At 52.8% G+C, this 16,737-nt stretch overlaps 10 protein-coding genes across 10 annotated transcripts; 6 read left to right on the forward strand and 4 right to left on the reverse strand.

The window, feature by feature from the left end:
* Window positions 1-345: 345 nt before the first annotated feature.
* On the forward strand, window positions 346-1,627 carry COCCADRAFT_2595 (uncharacterized protein; the record flags this gene model as incomplete). Its single annotated transcript, XM_007711164.1, has 3 exons — window positions 346-529; window positions 624-895; window positions 992-1,627. The coding sequence occupies 3 exons, from the start codon at window positions 346-348 to the stop codon at window positions 1,625-1,627; spliced, it is 1,092 nt and encodes a 363-aa protein (XP_007709354.1).
* A 650-nt stretch (window positions 1,628-2,277) lies between these two features.
* On the reverse strand, window positions 2,278-3,225 carry COCCADRAFT_34289 (uncharacterized protein; the record flags this gene model as incomplete). Its single annotated transcript, XM_007711191.1, has 1 exon — window positions 2,278-3,225. The coding sequence occupies one exon, from the start codon at window positions 3,223-3,225 to the stop codon at window positions 2,278-2,280; it is 948 nt and encodes a 315-aa protein (XP_007709381.1).
* A 446-nt stretch (window positions 3,226-3,671) lies between these two features.
* Window positions 3,672-4,091, reverse strand: COCCADRAFT_23882 (uncharacterized protein; the record flags this gene model as incomplete). The annotated part of the gene is made up of 1 exon (XM_007711180.1): window positions 3,672-4,091. The coding sequence occupies one exon, from the start codon at window positions 4,089-4,091 to the stop codon at window positions 3,672-3,674; it is 420 nt and encodes a 139-aa protein (XP_007709370.1).
* Window positions 4,092-4,449: 358 nt separating this feature from the next.
* Window positions 4,450-4,641, forward strand: COCCADRAFT_88483 (uncharacterized protein; the record flags this gene model as incomplete). Its single annotated transcript, XM_007711218.1, has 1 exon — window positions 4,450-4,641. A coding segment is annotated over one exon (192 nt), but the record flags the coding sequence as incomplete, so codon positions are not given.
* A 5-nt stretch (window positions 4,642-4,646) lies between these two features.
* On the reverse strand, window positions 4,647-5,870 carry COCCADRAFT_34290 (uncharacterized protein; the record flags this gene model as incomplete). Its single annotated transcript, XM_007711192.1, has 5 exons — window positions 4,647-4,815; window positions 4,866-5,086; window positions 5,242-5,476; window positions 5,520-5,684; window positions 5,848-5,870. 5 exons carry the CDS (start codon window positions 5,868-5,870, stop codon window positions 4,647-4,649), a joined length of 813 nt encoding a protein of 270 aa, XP_007709382.1.
* A 398-nt stretch (window positions 5,871-6,268) lies between these two features.
* On the forward strand, window positions 6,269-7,447 carry COCCADRAFT_23883 (uncharacterized protein; the record flags this gene model as incomplete). Its single annotated transcript, XM_007711181.1, has 1 exon — window positions 6,269-7,447. One exon carries the CDS (start codon window positions 6,269-6,271, stop codon window positions 7,445-7,447), a length of 1,179 nt encoding a protein of 392 aa, XP_007709371.1.
* Window positions 7,448-8,308: 861 nt separating this feature from the next.
* COCCADRAFT_88625 (uncharacterized protein) lies at window positions 8,309-9,810 on the forward strand (the record flags this gene model as incomplete). Its single annotated transcript, XM_007711219.1, has 5 exons — window positions 8,309-8,405; window positions 8,471-8,507; window positions 8,561-9,450; window positions 9,508-9,670; window positions 9,726-9,810. 5 exons carry the CDS (start codon window positions 8,309-8,311, stop codon window positions 9,808-9,810), a joined length of 1,272 nt encoding a protein of 423 aa, XP_007709409.1.
* An 828-nt stretch (window positions 9,811-10,638) lies between these two features.
* On the reverse strand, window positions 10,639-11,604 carry COCCADRAFT_34293 (glycoside hydrolase family 17 protein; the record flags this gene model as incomplete). Its single annotated transcript, XM_007711193.1, has 1 exon — window positions 10,639-11,604. One exon carries the CDS (start codon window positions 11,602-11,604, stop codon window positions 10,639-10,641), a length of 966 nt encoding a protein of 321 aa, XP_007709383.1.
* Window positions 11,605-13,369: 1,765 nt separating this feature from the next.
* On the forward strand, window positions 13,370-14,368 carry COCCADRAFT_2600 (uncharacterized protein; the record flags this gene model as incomplete). Its single annotated transcript, XM_007711165.1, has 6 exons — window positions 13,370-13,376; window positions 13,427-13,441; window positions 13,497-13,509; window positions 13,560-13,638; window positions 13,694-14,037; window positions 14,092-14,368. 6 exons carry the CDS (start codon window positions 13,370-13,372, stop codon window positions 14,366-14,368), a joined length of 735 nt encoding a protein of 244 aa, XP_007709355.1.
* A 605-nt stretch (window positions 14,369-14,973) lies between these two features.
* On the forward strand, window positions 14,974-15,658 carry COCCADRAFT_88618 (uncharacterized protein; the record flags this gene model as incomplete). Its single annotated transcript, XM_007711220.1, has 4 exons — window positions 14,974-15,021; window positions 15,107-15,153; window positions 15,398-15,451; window positions 15,502-15,658. 4 exons carry the CDS (start codon window positions 14,974-14,976, stop codon window positions 15,656-15,658), a joined length of 306 nt encoding a protein of 101 aa, XP_007709410.1.
* Between the last annotated feature and the right edge of the window lie 1,079 nt (window positions 15,659-16,737).

Raw genomic sequence — 16,737 nt, forward strand, 5'->3', positions numbered from 1 at the left:
TTTGCGCTTCTGTTCTGCAGGTCTGCAGTATGTACTAGTACGTCTTCTTGAGATACCAATTTTTGAAATGTTATGTGGTTTCTGTAGCCGCGAGTGCTGTATGCAGTGGTGATTTAATGTATAATTCTGGGGTTGGTTATGTCAGTGCTGGGTGAGCTATGGTAGTAGTGCGGAGCTCTGACCCACTCACCATCTCACAGTCCCGAAAGCTTAGTACGTAGATGGCCATCGCAGAGCCGCATCAACAATAACGACATCATCTCGCCCCGTCAACACCCACCACTGCCATCTTCTTTCCCAGACAACCAACAGAAACATTGGCAATACTGGGTACACGCCATCAGGATGCCCGCCACCACAGCAGAAACGCTGTCGCTTGTGACCCGCAACGTCTCGGTCGCGCCGCTCGTGCTTCTTTCGGCAGCAGACCACTACGGCCGACAAGCAAAGGGCACCAAGAGGAGAGTAGTCGGTGTACTTCTTGGACAAAATGACGGCAAGAACGTACGCGTGTCCAACAGCTTTGCGGGTGTGTAGCCCCTCTCCAGACGCAGTTTGCCGCCTGAGCAATTCGCCCCGAGGGCGGGGAAGCGTTGAGTGTATGAGCTAACTTTGGGCTACAGTGCCATTCGAGGAAGACGAAAAGGACCCATCGGTATGGTTCCTGGACCACAACTACGTCGAGTCGATGAACGACATGTTCAAGAAGATCAACGCGCGGGAGAAGCTCATCGGCTGGTATCACACTGGACCCAAGCTGAGGGCGTCGGATCTCGAGGTCAACGAGCTATTCAAGCGCTACACACCAAACCCGCTACTAGTCATTATCGACGTCCAGCCCAAGGAGGTGGGGGTACCGACAGACGCCTACTTTGCGGTTGAGGAGATTAAGGATGTGAGTGCACTTGGCTCAGCGGGGTTATTGTTGCCACAGCAGCAATGCACCTGGTGGGGTGACGTGTATGGAAGACGATGCTAATTCTAAGTCTAGGACGGCACAACAACCTCCAAGACGTTTGTGCACACGCCATCGATAATCGAGGCTGAGGAGGCGGAAGAGATTGGTGTCGAGCACCTCCTCCGTGACATCCGCGACGTGGCTGTCGGCACGCTCTCAACACGCATAACCTCACAACTGCAGTCGCTGCAAGGATTACATCTACGGTTACGAGACATTGGGCAATATCTACAAAAGGTTCTTGACGAGGATCTGCCTGTGAACCACGCGATTCTTGGTAATCTCCAAGATGTGTTCAACCTGTTGCCTAACCTGTCGACACCCAAGGCTGCACCAGTAGGTGGTGCGACCAATGGCGTGGGATCAGCGGCGGGTCAAGCGGGCGGTGTGGACAATGGTGAGCTTGCGCGTGCCATGAGCGTCAAGACGAACGATCAACTCATGGCAATCTACCTATCGAGCTTGATCCGAGCCATTACAGCGTTCCACGACCTGATTGAGAACAAGATCCAGAACAAGCAGCAAGCAGAGGACAAGGAGGCCAAGAAGGAGGAAGGCAAGGAAGGGGATAAGGAGGCTAAGAAGGAGGGTGACAAGGCGAGCGGCGAGGCCAAGGAAGGGGACAAGAGCAAGGAAAAGGGCAAAGAGGAGCCCAAGAAGAAGGGCTGAAAGGGAGGCGGAGTGAGTGAGGCGAGTGAGGCGGGGAGAGATGATCATGAGATTAGATGATGGAGCCTTGTAGCCAACCAGGTGTACTAGTGTACAATAAGCTCCTCGTAACCTTTTTTTGGGGGAGAGGGGAAGAAGAGAGAGACATTGTCAAAAGAGTAGAGAGAGAGGGGGGGGAGGGGGGGTCTTTCTCTCTTCCTTTCTCTCTTTCTTCTCTTGCATGAGCTTGGCATGATTAGACATGAAATGAACAAAGGACATGATGTTAGTAGTATGCTATCGTGTATGTTATTGCATAAATCTTGACAATGACAATGGACAAAAAGGGTTTGTGTTTGAAACGAGCAGTACTAAAACAAGATGAATGGCGATAATGCCGTATTGCCTGAGCATATGTTGATGGAAAAGGGGAAAGAAAAGAAAAAAGAAAAAAAAAGGGTGTTATCCTTGATGTAGTCTGATTCTGTTGAATCAATGCCTTTTGCTATGGAAACAAGACGAAGAGAAAAAAAACAAAGTTGGTTGGTTAGTTGGTTGGTTAGTTGGTTGGTTGAGGGGGGGTATCACAACATGAGCAGGAGCAGCAGGAGCAGGAGCAGGAGAGCATTACATGTACATCCAAAGTATCTAAAACATGATTTTTTTTTTCTCTAATCTCCCCATCCAGCAGCCCATCCTGCGGCTTCAGGTACAGAAACCCATTTTTCGTGTACAAAGCGACCAAAGAGATTGTTAGATTTTTCGGCGAGTAGGCATGCTAAGAGGTGTTTGCAGACGGGGGGCATATCGTCGCCTAGCGTTGTGCCACCGAAGATCCAGGGGGGGTTTTGTGCCGTGTCATCATTTTGTTCATCGCTTTCTTCCTTGTCATGGTTAGTATGGGGAATAGGGTGTGTTTGGCTAGGAGGAGAGTCAGGAGTGGCAGGGAAGGCTGCGAAAGTGAAGGCGGGACAGGAGCAGGACCAGGTTGTGAGGCGGACTTGGTAGGTTGGGGGTTGATCAGAGGACAAGGAGAAAGTAGAGGAGTAGCGGGAGGAGCGGTGGTGCTGGGCGGATTGGACGTAGTAGATTGATGATTTGGTCTTGTCGTTGTAAGCAGAAGTTGTGGTTGTGACATGTACGGGTATTGATGTTGCTTCTTCGTGAGGGAGGGAGGTGTGTTTTGTGGTAAATGTACACGTCGCGTCTTTGAGGTTTGCATCATCACTCATGTGCATCTCTTCATCATTGTCGTCGTCGTCGTCGTCGTTGTCGTCGTCACCGCCTAGTCGCATCACCGCATCTTCATGGTGGTGTCCGTCTTGTCGATGGACAGAAGGAGACGACGGATGGTTTCGGATGCGAAATCGAGTGACTAGGCGGCGGTCGAGGACGTCTAGCGCGGGAATGAATTCGGTTGGGAAGAGGACTTGCAAGGAAAGCAGCTGTTTCTTGACCGCGGGTGGTACGCTATCGAGGGGGTTGGGGTGGTGCTTGTCGTCTGCGTCGTCGGTGAGCGAGGCGGCGGCATCAGGTGATGACGGGGCTGGTGGTGCAGCTAGCGAATTGAATAGCCGGGTTAGGAATCGACGATTGGTAGGTAGTTTGGGCAGAGACATTGCGGGTGATTATCGGTGTGGGCACATGGTGTGTAGTGTAGGGCCCCTTGTCCTGGCGATATGACGTATGTGGGGGGAACAGCACGGTGATGGTGGCAGGTTGAGTTGAGATGGGGGCAACGCTTGGTCCGCGAAAAGCACGTGAAGGCATGCATGGTAGTATCGTAGTAGTGTAGTAGACAAGTCGACATGGCATTGACTTTCTCACTACCAGAAACAAATTGCGACATGGGCGGCAGGGGGGCTTGCGTAGTCAGGCATGTCATGTCAGATTGATTAGAGAGAATGGGCTACGTCACGATGCGGAGAAGGCAATTGGATCCGAAGGGCCTAGAAGCTGGGCAGTTGTTTTTGTCGCGAGGTACGTAGACATGTATACGTACCTTTTGTACATGTGTACCTGTGCGATTGATTGCCGTGGTTGTGCTGGCGATCGAGTGGATGGGCTATTTTAGGCAGAGACGACGTGGATGTGATGTGGAGAGGATGTGATTGAAGCGAGCAATGCAAGCACAAGCAGGACAAGCAGGACAAGCAGGACAAGCAGCAGGCTTTGCTTGTTGTGCTCGCAGGTGGCAGGTTGCAGGTAGGGCGGATGCAGGGACCCCAAAGGCGTCGGTCGCATCATCTGAAAGAGAAGATGGGGCAGCGAACGACGGGATCATCTGGCTGCATTGGCCTATCGGCTGACCAGCTGTCAAGAGTGGATATTGTCGAGGAGCGCAGATCGGGCCGCTAGTCCAGAGAGGCATTGGGTAGGGAGCAATTGCAATTGACGGCTGTGGTGCATTGCATTTCGGGGAGCGCCGAGTCAGCAGCAGCAGCAGCAGCAGCAGCAACAATGGGGGGCTGGTTGCAAAGGCCATGGTCAATGTAGGGAGGAGGTGCATGCGTGCAGCGACCATGGCACAGCAATGCGCACAATGGCAGTGAATACTACAATACAGAAGAAGAAGAATGGAATGCGACAAGGACAATCGAGGCCAGCGGCGGGAATTAGCGGGCGCGTGTCGAAGGGGTGCCTTGCAGCGTGAACCCCTCCTCCCCCACAGCGCGATAACGACGATAACACACGCGCTCGCCAGGGTTGGTGCCATGGCCGCATGAGCATGACCACCCACTCCCTTGAACCCTTCAACCCACCATCAAGACGAGATGGTGTCGACAGGGCCGCGTCTCGTGAGCAGCCTTGGGTAGCCATGGGTTGGGATTATCCGACGTGAAATAGGCACCGGGCTGTGGATGACCTCGTCGGCTGTCCAGCTGAGCGTGATGGGAGGACCTAAGGGGTGGGAGGAGGCTTTCACATGCAAGGCGGTGGCGCTGGCTACAGCGCTTGGGAGAGAAAGACGTCGAAATGGAAGGCGAGTAAGGCAAGAATGGGGACAAGCAGACAAGTCACAAGACCCTGACTAGAAGGACTAGAATGGAATTCCGTGGCCAACAGCTTTGTCGGCAGCCGCCGCTGACGGGCCACCAGCATGGGCAGCCCCCTCTCCCCCCCCTTTGCTATGCTTGCCATGACCGTCGTCAGCCACGGGGGCCAAGACAGGCAATTGGTGTGAATTGGCCTTGCAGCCATGGTCATGTCTGCATAACCCCCATGGCGGTCAGACACCAACTAGCCGCATGTACGGTACTTATTAGGCAGTATGGTAGCTGGGTCTAGTAATAGACAAAAGGGCAACCGAGACTGATGACGGAAGCCCGTGTGGCCCAGCTCCTCCACCGGAAGCCGAGCGAGGAAGAGGGAGAGGGTGGGAATGTGGCATTGCAGGCTCCCACGCAGCCATGGGGCCTTGTTGTGGCACACTGGTGGGTGGCTAGGGGGTGCAATGGCAAAAGCAGCCGCTCTGGCAGGCTCAATGGGTTGCAGGGCGGGCGCAATGGGGGGGGAGAGAGAGAGAGAGACAGACAGCAAAGCAGCGGCGGCGGCGTATAGACGAGGCGGTCGGCATAGAGTAAGTAGGTAGGCAGTAAGATGGTCAGTAGGGATTAGATGGAAATGGAGCATACTGTATTTTGAGAGATTACGGTTACGGGGCCCGTCACCGCCCAGCCGGGGTTGGCGCTGCTTGGTGGGCGACACGGAGCCGTGGACGCGCATAGCCAGTGTCTCTCTGACTGCAAAGTGCGCCCGGCATGTAAAGCTGGCCGAGGGCATTGGTCAGCCTCGCCGCTCCTCACCAAGGACTCATCGTCGCTGCCCGCTCCCGGCCGCGCGCGCCCTTGTCTTGTGCTTGTGCTTGTGCTTGTGCTGGATGGATGGATGGATGATGATGGACGAGGGAAGCGGCTTTGAGCCATGGCATGGGCTGGATCGCAGCATGGCACGCGCCAACCGCACACCCTCTTTGTCTGGTCCGCTAGCACATGGCCGCCAGTCTGTCTCAAAGCCAGAGTCACACCGGCCTGGCTCGCATGCTGTAGCCTGCTTGAAACCGCTGCCCCAAGCCCGTCTGCTGGCTGGCTATAACTCCGTCCGGTTTCGGCAAGATTGGCTTGTTCTGCCTCCCAGATGCAAATGCCATTGCATTCATCATCATCATCATCATCTGCTGCTGCTGCTGCATTGCTTCTGGCCACTATTTCCAGTAGTCCACTCACCACACACTCTTCCACCTCCTCCCCGGCTCCGATTCCATAACTCCGCACTGTCACCCAGCCACGGCCACGGCCACGGCCACAGCCCTGCTACTTTAATTCCATCCTGACCTGTCCTGCCCTGTCCTGCGGTTTGACTAATAATCGCCCTGCCCGCCCCAATTGCATAAGCCGCTGCTTCGGGCAATTCTGCCGCCTTCCACGCTCAACCTTCGCTGCCTGCTGCTCTCTGACGATATAACGGTGGCAACGCCGTAGGCTCGTCCCAGAGCCCACCCATAGTTGGCTCTGCTACTTACCCTATTTTCCACCCCCTCCCCGCAAACCATCATCGCTCCCTCAGCCTTCTGCTGCTCTCGCTTCCCCCTTCAAATACCGCTACCGCCGCCGGGGGCATTCGCTTCTAGTCAAAGCACAAACCTTCTGACCACACTACGCAATGGCAAACTCGCCTCATAAGACACCCCCAACTGCCCGCCTCACCGTCTCTTCCCTCCTCTCCCCCCCAGAGATGAAGCGATCAGAGTCGTTTGGCTCGTCAATTGCCTCTGCCTCTACTCAATCGCCCAACACCTCCTTCAATTCAGTCCAATTGAAGCCCATGACAAACGCCTCCCTCAGCGCCTGCCAGGCAGCAACTCACCGCATCGCCTACGTCTCCCCCCCAATCTCGCCATACGACTCCCACTCCCAAAAGGACACCATGGATACTGTCGCAGAGCCCGGCTCACGCGACCCTCAGCTCTTCGTCGCCCACGACGCTACCCTCTCCGTTGCCGACATACCGCTCTTCCCCCAGGACTCAGCTCCTTCCTCTTCCTCCTCACCAGACTCAGCCTCGCAACAAGACGCCATCACCCACCACATGCAGTCGCACGACTACGCACGCCTGCACTCCAAGCCCTCGCGCGCAGACTACGAATTGGCCGTTTCATTCCGCTCAAACGTCTTTGCTTCGGCCACCAAGAACCCCCGACACTGGTGGGCTCAGGAGCGTCGTTTCGACGACTACTACGGTCGTCCCACCGGTGTCCAAAAGCGCACCGCTCTCAAGAAGCTGGCTCCTGCACCATCCGTTAGAGCCCGCCAGCCAAAGGTCGCTCTTCCCCGGATACCTCCCCGTACTCCTCGCGCTCCAAAGGCCAAGCGCAGCCCCCTTGCACAGGTCTACGAGTCATTTGACCCTGCACCAAAGCCAGCATCTGTCTCGGTCTCCCCCAAGCCTGCGCGACCAGCCACGAACCGTGACGACTCCGACTACAATGCCATCCCAGACTATTCGCCACCTCTCGACACGCTGCCCAAGGGCAACTCCAAGATTCTCAAGGCTGAGTGGAAGGGCCAGGCCCTCTCACTCGCCGACGATCCCGATCGCGACCTGCTGCACGAGGCTGAACTCAACCTTGCAGGCACCCTGCGCCTCAACTGTGCCACCTATCTCACCAGCAAGCGTCGCATCTTCCAGGCTCGCATTGAGGCATTGAGAATCGGCAAGGAGTTCCGCAAGACCGACGCCCAGCAGGCCTGCAAAATTGACGTCAACAAGGCCAGTAAACTGTGGCAGTCGTACGACCGCGTCGGCTGGTTTAACCCAGACTACTTCCGTCAATACCTCTAAGAACCTTACCTACAATTCTCGCCACCTGCACACACACGCATACACAAAGTCACGGTACTTTTCTATCATTATCCGCCTCCTTCGATGGAGAGCTTTTTGTTTCCACGATGCCCCAATTTGCGCATAGCATCGTTACGGCCCCAGCTGCATGAGTCGGTTCTCTTTCCGAGTTGATTGATGCGACAGTTGTCGCACTCGGCATGATTTTATGATTGGCGTTTTCCATCCCTGTCTCTTTTCAAGGGTCTTTGTTTATTGGCATGGGTAGGCGTTTGGGACTGGCCGCCGTCCTCCCTTTGGCGTTTGTGTCTTTGTTGCTGTTCTTCCTCCTGTTGTTGTGACTCGTCATCTTATTTGTCTACGGCATGCGATACCCCCCCCCCAGCTCACATGAATTGATACTCTACAGATCTTTTCAGAGACTCTTGACGCCGCACATGCAGGCTTTCCTTTTTGGTAGTATTAGACCAGAATACAATTATTTTTGTTAGATACACGGCGTGTGATTGCAGTGCATTGGTGAATATGATGGATACATCATGTATGTGACTCGCAATGAATTGCACACCGATGACGATACTCGACGTTTCTTTTGCAGCCAGGGTTTGAGGTCATGCTGGCTGGGGCTTCATCTCCTGACTACGTCCGCGTAACGGACGGTTCAGGGTCTCGGGTCCGGGACGCGAGCGGGGATATGTAAGCTCCGCAGGCGTGGCGCGGCCTCTTCTGTACCTAATTTGGGACGACGCCTTGGCCGGACGCTCCAACCCGCGCCTTCTCATCACCTCTTACACTTCAACGACTGTACATACCCCCACCCACAAACCCGCCCGCTACTTCGCTTCGCGCGCACCCAGCACAATGTCGCGAACAGAGCAGGTGGACAACACCGACTCGATAAACAGTCAGGACCCAGCCCGTGACGAGCCGAAGAAGGCAAAGAGCAAGAGGCCACCAAGTAAGAAGAGCCTTGGACACGCACGCTGCAGTGCGCAGGCGACGATGGTGCTAACGCGACTACAGATACTGCTTTTAGACAACAGCGTCTAAAGGCATGGCAGTGCGTTGGGGCAAAACTGACTCTAGGACGAATTACGGCTGACATTGCGACAGACCCATTTTAACCCCAAAGACGGTCCTTCCGCTCTTCTTCATTGTCGGAGTCATCTTCGCGCCCATCGGTGGGCTGCTCATCTACGCTAGTGCGCAGGTCCAGGAGATCTCCATCGACTACACCAACTGCAACAGCACGGCGCCTCGAGCTAGGCTCGATTACAATGCAAGTCTAGGCAACGACCTCGAGCCAATTCCTTCGGGCAGAGTATCCGCATCTTTCAACGGAAAACAGATGCAGACGGCACCCCAGTGGGGTTGGGCGCGGGACAACTACACCTTCCAGCCCCAGGGCGTCACCCTCGAGACCAACGTGTGCATTCTGAGCTTTACTATCCCGGCCGATATTGCCCCACCGATTCTCTTCTACTACCGCCTCACCAACTTTTACCAGAACCACCGTCGATACGTCAAGTCGGTTGATATCCAGCAGCTCAAGGGCGACGCCAGGAGTGCCAGCGCTCTAGACTCTGGTGACTGTGATCCTTTGGCTGTAGCGCCCAACGGAAAGCCCTACTACCCCTGCGGACTCATTGCCAATTCCATGTTCAACGACACCTTTGGCAACCTGACCTTGGACAATGCTGTACAGGATGCAGATGGCAATGAAATCAACTCATACAACATGACGGTCGAGGGCACATCATGGAGCCACGAGGGGGATTTGTATGGCAAGACCAAATACAAGCCCAGTGATGTTGTTCCACCCCCCAACTGGCAAGAGCAGTATCCCAATGGAGAATACACCGATGAACTGCCGGACCTGCACACCTGGGAGCAATTCCAAGTCTGGATGCGAACGGCAGGATTGCCGACTTTCAGTAAACTTTACCAGCGCAACGACAAGGATACCTTGAGAGCCGGTACTTATCGTTTGAAGATTTATGACCGTACGTTTGCTGCTGCACCAATGCATGCAAATGACACAAGCTGATCCCCTACCCTAGGTTTCCCCGTTGACAAATACGCTGGTACAAAGTCGATTTTGATTTCTACCAGGACCGTCATGGGAGGCAAGAATCCCTTCCTCGGCATTGCATACTTGGTTGTTGGTGGTCTTTGCATATTGCTTGGTGCTGTCTTCCTTGCTACACATCTTGTCAAGCCCAGGTTAGTGTTTTCGGGCTTGTTGATATTAATGCGCGTTTGCTAATGTGGAGACTAGGAAATTGGGTGACCACACCTACCTCACCTGGAATAATGATCAGCCTTCAACGGCCACGACTACCGGCCGAGCGGGAGGCGCATGAATGTGAATACGAACATATGATTTCTATCCAGAACCTCTCTTTACATTCTTTTTTTTTTTCCACTCATCCGCCTAGTCTAAAACCTCTTCTTCTTTTGGCTTTTCAAAGAGTGTCTGTGGTGCGTTACAAAGAAAGGAGGAAAGTAAGGGAGGTTGTAGTACCGCATGTATTACCGTTAGTTTTTCCCCCTTCTCGAGCGAGAACAAGGAGGGGGAGGATAAGTTTTTTGGTAATTTGGAGTTTTTTGGTGTTGCTGGAAAGGAGGGGGGGTTTGCTTTAGTAAACTAGAACTTTAGTAGCTTTTGTTGTTGTTTTCGTATCATTCTTGCGAAGTTTAAAATACAGTAGTTATTTGAAATTCTTTATTTGTCGTTTCGGTCCGTTGGCAGGTGACTGCAATTGTTAACTTACCTTTGTATTAGGGACTTGTGTGAACTTTGTTTGATAAAAAGGTTAACGGCACAACTTTTACAAGTATAGACCTGAACAAGTGTGAGTACCGTACGTTTGATTTTATCTCGTGTAGAGATGGAGTTGCGAGAGGACTTCGGGGGTAAGAGAATCACTGGTGTGCTTTTACTCTATTTCATTTCTGGTATTCCTGCAGATGATATAGAACAGAGACGAAACAAGCACTTTTTTCATCACCACCACATATTTCAGATAAGGAAGGTAAGTAAAATAAGTCTAATTGTGATTTTTTTTACTTCATAAGAATGTGTTTTGAACTATGTACACAGAAAAAGCTTCAACTACCTTTTTTTCTTCCAGGCTGCTCTCCCCCGACAGATCCGCCACCGTCACTCGTTGAGCCAACCCCCGCCTGATCTAGTTCTTCTTTGCAGGGCAAGAAAGATCATACAACGGCTTAACACTCATAAGATCACCACCGGGCTTAATACCGAAAGAAGGCGAGGGGGTACCCCACTGGACATCCTGAAGGAGATAGTAGTACAGCGGAACATTATCCTTGACAAGCTGGCAGACGACATCTTCCCAGTAGATACGGGCATTCTGGGGACTAGCAACGGCCTGACCGGACTGTTTGCCCGAGACAGGCCAACCGGTTTCAGTGACCCAGACGGGCTTACCCTTGGCCGCGGCTTGTGTTTTGTGGTAGGCGTCGAAGAAGAGCTGGCTGCCACTTCCGACGTTGTTGCTGAGTGTAGATTCAAAGTAGGGATATGCGTCCATGCCGATGAAGTCGAGGGCGTCGATAACGGCCGCGTTGGAGCCGTTGGTGTAGACGGTCCATGTGTCGACGTGGCCGATGGGCTTGCCTTGGAGCGGGGTCCCGCGGATGGCGTCGCGCGTTTGCTGGATGTAACGGACGAGTTCTTGGGGTTGGGCTCCCGGGCCCGACTTGTTTTCGATGCCCGTGGGCGTGATGCGGTAGAGGTCTTCACTACCGACCGAGATACCGACTACGAGGTCTGTGAAGGCGGTGCCGTATTTGGCGAGGGCGGCTTTGAGGGCGGCGATTTCGTTGTTGAAGTTTGTTTGCCCGGCGGAGCACCACATGCCGAGGAGGAGGGTCGTCTTGGTGTTGATGGCCGCTTCGATGGCTTCGATGATGGAGTTTTGTGTGCCGTGCTGGATCATGGTGTATAGGCGGGCGCTGGTCCAGCCGTTGGTGCCGGGGAGTTGTTTGGCCGCGTTGAATTCGTATTCGAAGTCGACGAGACGCTTGGGCTGGTCATTGGCGAATTGGGCGCCGTAGTTGAAGCCTTTGAGAGCGGCGTTGGCAGATGATAGGAGGGCCGCCGTGGCCAGGATGGTCGATGAAAGACGCATGTTTGTGTAGTAGAATTAGGTATAACGAAAGTTGTAGGAATATAGTAGGATATGAACGAGTGGAATTACAACTACGGTTATTAGGGAAAGCCGAAGAGGGCGATGAGCAAAGAAACAAAGAGAGGGTGCGGAAAGCAAATATTTATCTGCCAGTGACGTTTGCCATCCATCCATCCTGGCTTGGGGCGTAGTTGCCCATTGCATGTCCATGAGGCGACCTAGGCCCTGCTTCCGGACATGCATTAGCCGCACGGGGCAAAGGCGGATTTAGTGGCCATGTTCCGTACCGAATGAGCATCAGTAAATGCTTGTGGTGATCGAACATGGCGCATCACCCCCGGTTTTTCCATCGCTTCCAACTATTGCTATGCGGGTGAAAGAGAAAACAGGAAGAGAGATAGCATCAAGAGTCTTTGTTTTCCAATGTTACACCGTCCACAGTATCGAGTCCTTTTCTTGCGGCTGTTAAACCCGACTGTTGATGTCATAGGGCCTTTTACAAACGCTTTAAGGAGGTTGTTTCTTGATCCCGGGTTCCGCTATTAATTAGCCGATGTGGGGAGGCAATACTTCAACGCCTCGCCAGCCTACGTCAAGTGCCCCCCCCCCCTTGTCCTGGGATAAAAATAATCTCTCGTTGACACCGGCTGCCGAACGGGGAGCAAGACTTTTGAACGGATCATGGGATTTGCCTGCGCAACATCATGTCTTGTGTGTGGCAGCTGGCGTTGGGCTTGGAGAGCCTTTTCATTGATATCTGCACCTATATGTAAGAAAGTATCGTTTTTTCCCCGCCACGTACAACCCTCCTTATACGGATTTGTCATAGACACATGGCCTGGTTGTCGTAGCGTTGGTTGACGCGTGTTACTTGGGTTATGTTGCATGCATACGGACGATTTTGCGAGCTGGTTTGCAAACCGTATAATGGGCGGGAATATAGTGACGTGGATAGCGTACGGAGTACCTGGTCCGAACTCAGGAGACATGGTATCTAACACATGGCTCGGACTTTGAGCCATGCCGACAATCGTCGGGTCTAGAAGCCGCGCAGACGACAGAAGCGAGAGGTAAAGTCGATGATGAAAAGTATATGGCTTGTGACAATGAGTTATTCCAAGGTGCATGTGAAGTCTTCTAGCTGTTTGGCTGTCTTTTAGTTGGACTTGGCACTCCTTGGTCCGAACTATACGACACTGCACGCCCACAACCGATCGATAAGCATCTATACAGACAACGGTAGATATCATAGCCAGACCGCCTATGAGTAAACACTACTTCATACGTAAAAACGCGTATAGTTGTGAAAGGCTAGATCGAACACCACTGGCAAATTGTCCTTGCTTGATCCTTCCCTCCTTAATTTGCAGTGATACAGCCTTGTGCAACTATCACCCGAGGTATTCGTACGACGACTAGGAGGGCTGGGTGGCGGTGCTTTGCGCATGAGCCAGACGGCGTATAGTGGAATAGACCACACTACCCGGTCCAAGCACTGGTAGAGAGGCACGTGACATGGCGAGGCTGGAGTTCCCCATATCGGAGTCGAGTGGTGATGGGCGCAAGTCTTGGCAGCCCGCTCTAGCGCCGTGTCGCGGCTCATGTTGCCTTGCAGCTCCGTCAAGCTCAGAAACACCAAGTCGCCAACTCAGCTCTGCTACACCACACTGTCGTCTTGATACCTGATCTCTCTGCTTTTCTTTGAGAGACACATCTGTAGCTCCAATTCGCGACTTCTGAGGATTTCCCTGCACAAACTACCGCCATGGTGCGTCTCCCCGCGCCCCCGCTAGAGCTCTTTACTGACATGAGCAGTTCATAGCACGAAGCGAATATGGTAAGTCTCTACAATATCTCCACTTGATTATACACTTGCTAATATTACTTCTCAGACCGCGGCATCAAGTTTGTTACCCCAATGCAATTACACCCAAAACCCCCGCTCACAAACACAGCACCTTCTCGCCCGAAGGCCGTCTCTTCCAAGTCGAATACTCTCTAGAAGCCATTAAGCTTGGATCAACAGCAATAGGTGTATGTGCTCTGTATCTATACATGCCAGCCGGCATAGACTCACGACAACCCACAGGTAGCTACAGGCGAGGGCGTAATCCTTGGTGTAGAGAAGCGCGTCACCTCCACCCTCCTCGAGACCAGCTCGGTTGAAAAGATTGTCGAGATTGACCGCCACATTGGCTGTGCCATGTCTGGACTGCAAGCCGATGCACGAAGCATGATCGAGCATGCCCGCGTTGAGAGCCAGAACCACGCCTTCAACTATGCCGAGCCCCTACGAGTCGAGAGTTGCACGCAAGCGATATGCGATTTGGCGCTGAGGTTTGGTGAGGGTGCAGAGGGTGAGGAGAGCATCATGAGCAGACCATTTGGTGTTGCTCTGTTGATTGCGGGTTACGATGAGGATGGCCCGAGTCTGTACGTCATACAGTGTAGTCTGGGTATTGGAATTGGGACTAACGGAGACTGCAGATACCACGCTGAGCCTTCTGGTACATTCTACCGCTACGATGCCAAAGCTATCGGCTCCGGATCCGAGGGCGCGCAAGCAGAGCTGCAAAACGAGTTCCACAAGTCGCTGACCCTGGCTGAGGCCGAGGTTCTTACGCTCAAGACGCTGAAGCAGGTCATGGAGGAGAAGCTGGATAGTAAGAACGTGCAATTGGCGAGTGTCACAAAGGACAAGGGCTTCAGGATCTATACCGACGAGGAAATGGCTGAGGTGGTCGGAAGGCTACCAACCAACTAGACTTGGGATCCATGTGAAAGCAAGATGGAGTCAAGACAGCGTCTATAGACGACATGATAGTTCTTGATCGGCTTGTTCGAGTCACGCGAAAATGAAGCAATGACCAAAATTATGGTACATCTGTGTTGTGGTACGTGAGGTGTTGCTGGTTCATCAATGGGAATGAGGGCACCATCTTGTTCCGCAAATTGATGTGAGTAAAGTTGGAGGTCTTGGTCTAAAATGTCTTTTGATCTTTGGAAAACAGTAGGCACCTAGGCTGTGATTTGCAACAAAATGCTATTCCAAAAATGAGTACGTACAAATTGATTCGATTGAGCCTGAAATCTCAATCCAGTCGCACGCACAGTCAAAAAATATTACTGCATAGGCAAGTACGATAATAAACCTACATCATGTCGTCCAGAAATATAGCCAATGTCAGTAGGTGGAAGTTCAAAAGTAAAGTCGCTGCTCGCTGACCACCCGCAAAATCCCGGCGCGCCTCATTCGTCGACTTTCCACCGCCAAGCCCTGCTTCCCGCGCAGCAGCGCCGAGCAACTTCAACTTTGTCCACCCTGCCCTTCGTCTCCAACATCGCAACCACACGACAAATCCGCCCAAGATGTCTTCCACATCTTTCCCCCACCATGCCAAGACGCCCGCTGCTGTCGTAAGTCGCTGTTCCCGAGCCATTGAGACGCTGGCTGGCCGAGGGTGCGGGTTCGTATGACGCAAACGCTAACCGGACGACATAGAGCATGCGCCGCTCCTACAAGGCCTACAGGAGTCCCTTCGGTCCCCAGTACGTATGTTCCTGGATTTTCGGCGATACACGGGCGTGCATGAGGCATTGGGAGGCGCGGTGGAGGGGTTTGTGAGAGGGGACTGAGGAAGAGGAGGAGGGCTGGTGTGATGGAAATACAAATTCATCTACCGAGTACCTGTTTTGAGCAAGGCATAAGAGGAGGAGAAAAGCGCCATGTCCATGCATGCCTGGGACAAGCCGATTGCGACTCGAAGCATTCCGGAGCTAACATGCGGCGCAGATACACCATCCCTAAGAACTACCACGGCATCACGGTCGGCACCGTCGCGAGATAGTACGTTCCCCGGACTTTGACCTCTCGCCAACCACTAACCCACATAACAGCGGTACTCTCGCTGCCGGATTCGGTGGTGTAGCCGGCTTCTTTGCCCTCTTCTTCTTCGCCGAGGTTCCCAAGGTCCGCGATGATATCATGAAGAAGATTCCCGTCCTGGACAAGTTCTTCACACACGAGATTCCTCCCGAGGACAACCCTTTCTAAACGCTCCCCGCAATATGCGTCATGGCTTTTTTCTGCCTGGGCTGAGTTGTGTTTGGGTGGTGATGTACAACAATACAGGGGGATATGGCATTATATACTAGCGACTGCGTGCGCGGAATAGACCTCTTTTTGTCTTGATAAAATGTCCCATGGTCTTCTTCCATACTGCATTGCTGAACCACCTTACAAAATTCCTTCTTCTTCTGTCCTAACTTTGTGACTTTGTCGTCGCACACTTTTGTCGCATGATTGTTCAGTCTAGCAACGTGATTCGTCTGTCTGAGACGCTGACCGCGTTACGCATGCGAAGCTGTTGGATATGTGAAGTCTTCATCATTGGGGATGGTATGTCGTCTCTACGCCAATTGCAGCATACTCGAAGTAAATTCAGATCTATATCCGACGCCCCCCCACAAAGTGTACTTGTAAACCAAACAATCAATCCCAAAAAACAAAGAAAAAATGAATTCACCAAGACTCCGTCCGATGTGCTCGTAGGACCCTCCCAGAGAAAAACAAACATAGAAACCACGTTGCAGCCATCCACGACAAATCCGTATCCATCACATCACCCAGAAATCCGATTTCATTCTCTGCTTTCCTCTGCTCCAAGAAAAATAGTCATGTTCACCAACGAAGATCTTGGGACGGTGAAGGAAACTCTGATTCTTTGAGGCTTTGTTTTTTTTGACTTGATCGTCCACGCGTAACAATGCGATGCTACACTTCTGCCCCAGTCTTTCCAAGTGGATTCTTTGTGTCTTGCCGGTGTGGATAGGGAGGAAGAAAAGTTGAGAGGGTTGGTAGCGATATGGGAAGAGGAAGTGACAGGTTGAGTTGAGGCTGGTAGTCGTGTTGTACGGGTCCCTTCTACCCCGTGCCAGTGGTGTTGTTTTCTGAGCTGGATGGAGGTGCTGAGTGAGGATCTATAGATCCTGGTTTGTGGTGTTTTCCGGAGGCGATTCGTCAGATTCATTATCAGAACTTGCTGAGCTGGATGAAGAATCCTCTTCTTCGAGTAGGTGTGCGCCGGCGGCGAGTAGCATCTGGACTATCTGCTCGTGGCCCTTGTCTGAAGC

The sequence above is a fragment of the Bipolaris zeicola genome (genome assembly GCF_000523435.1).
Source record: "Bipolaris zeicola 26-R-13 unplaced genomic scaffold scaffold_26, whole genome shotgun sequence".
Classification (NCBI taxonomy): Eukaryota; Fungi; Ascomycota; class Dothideomycetes; order Pleosporales; family Pleosporaceae; genus Bipolaris; species Bipolaris zeicola.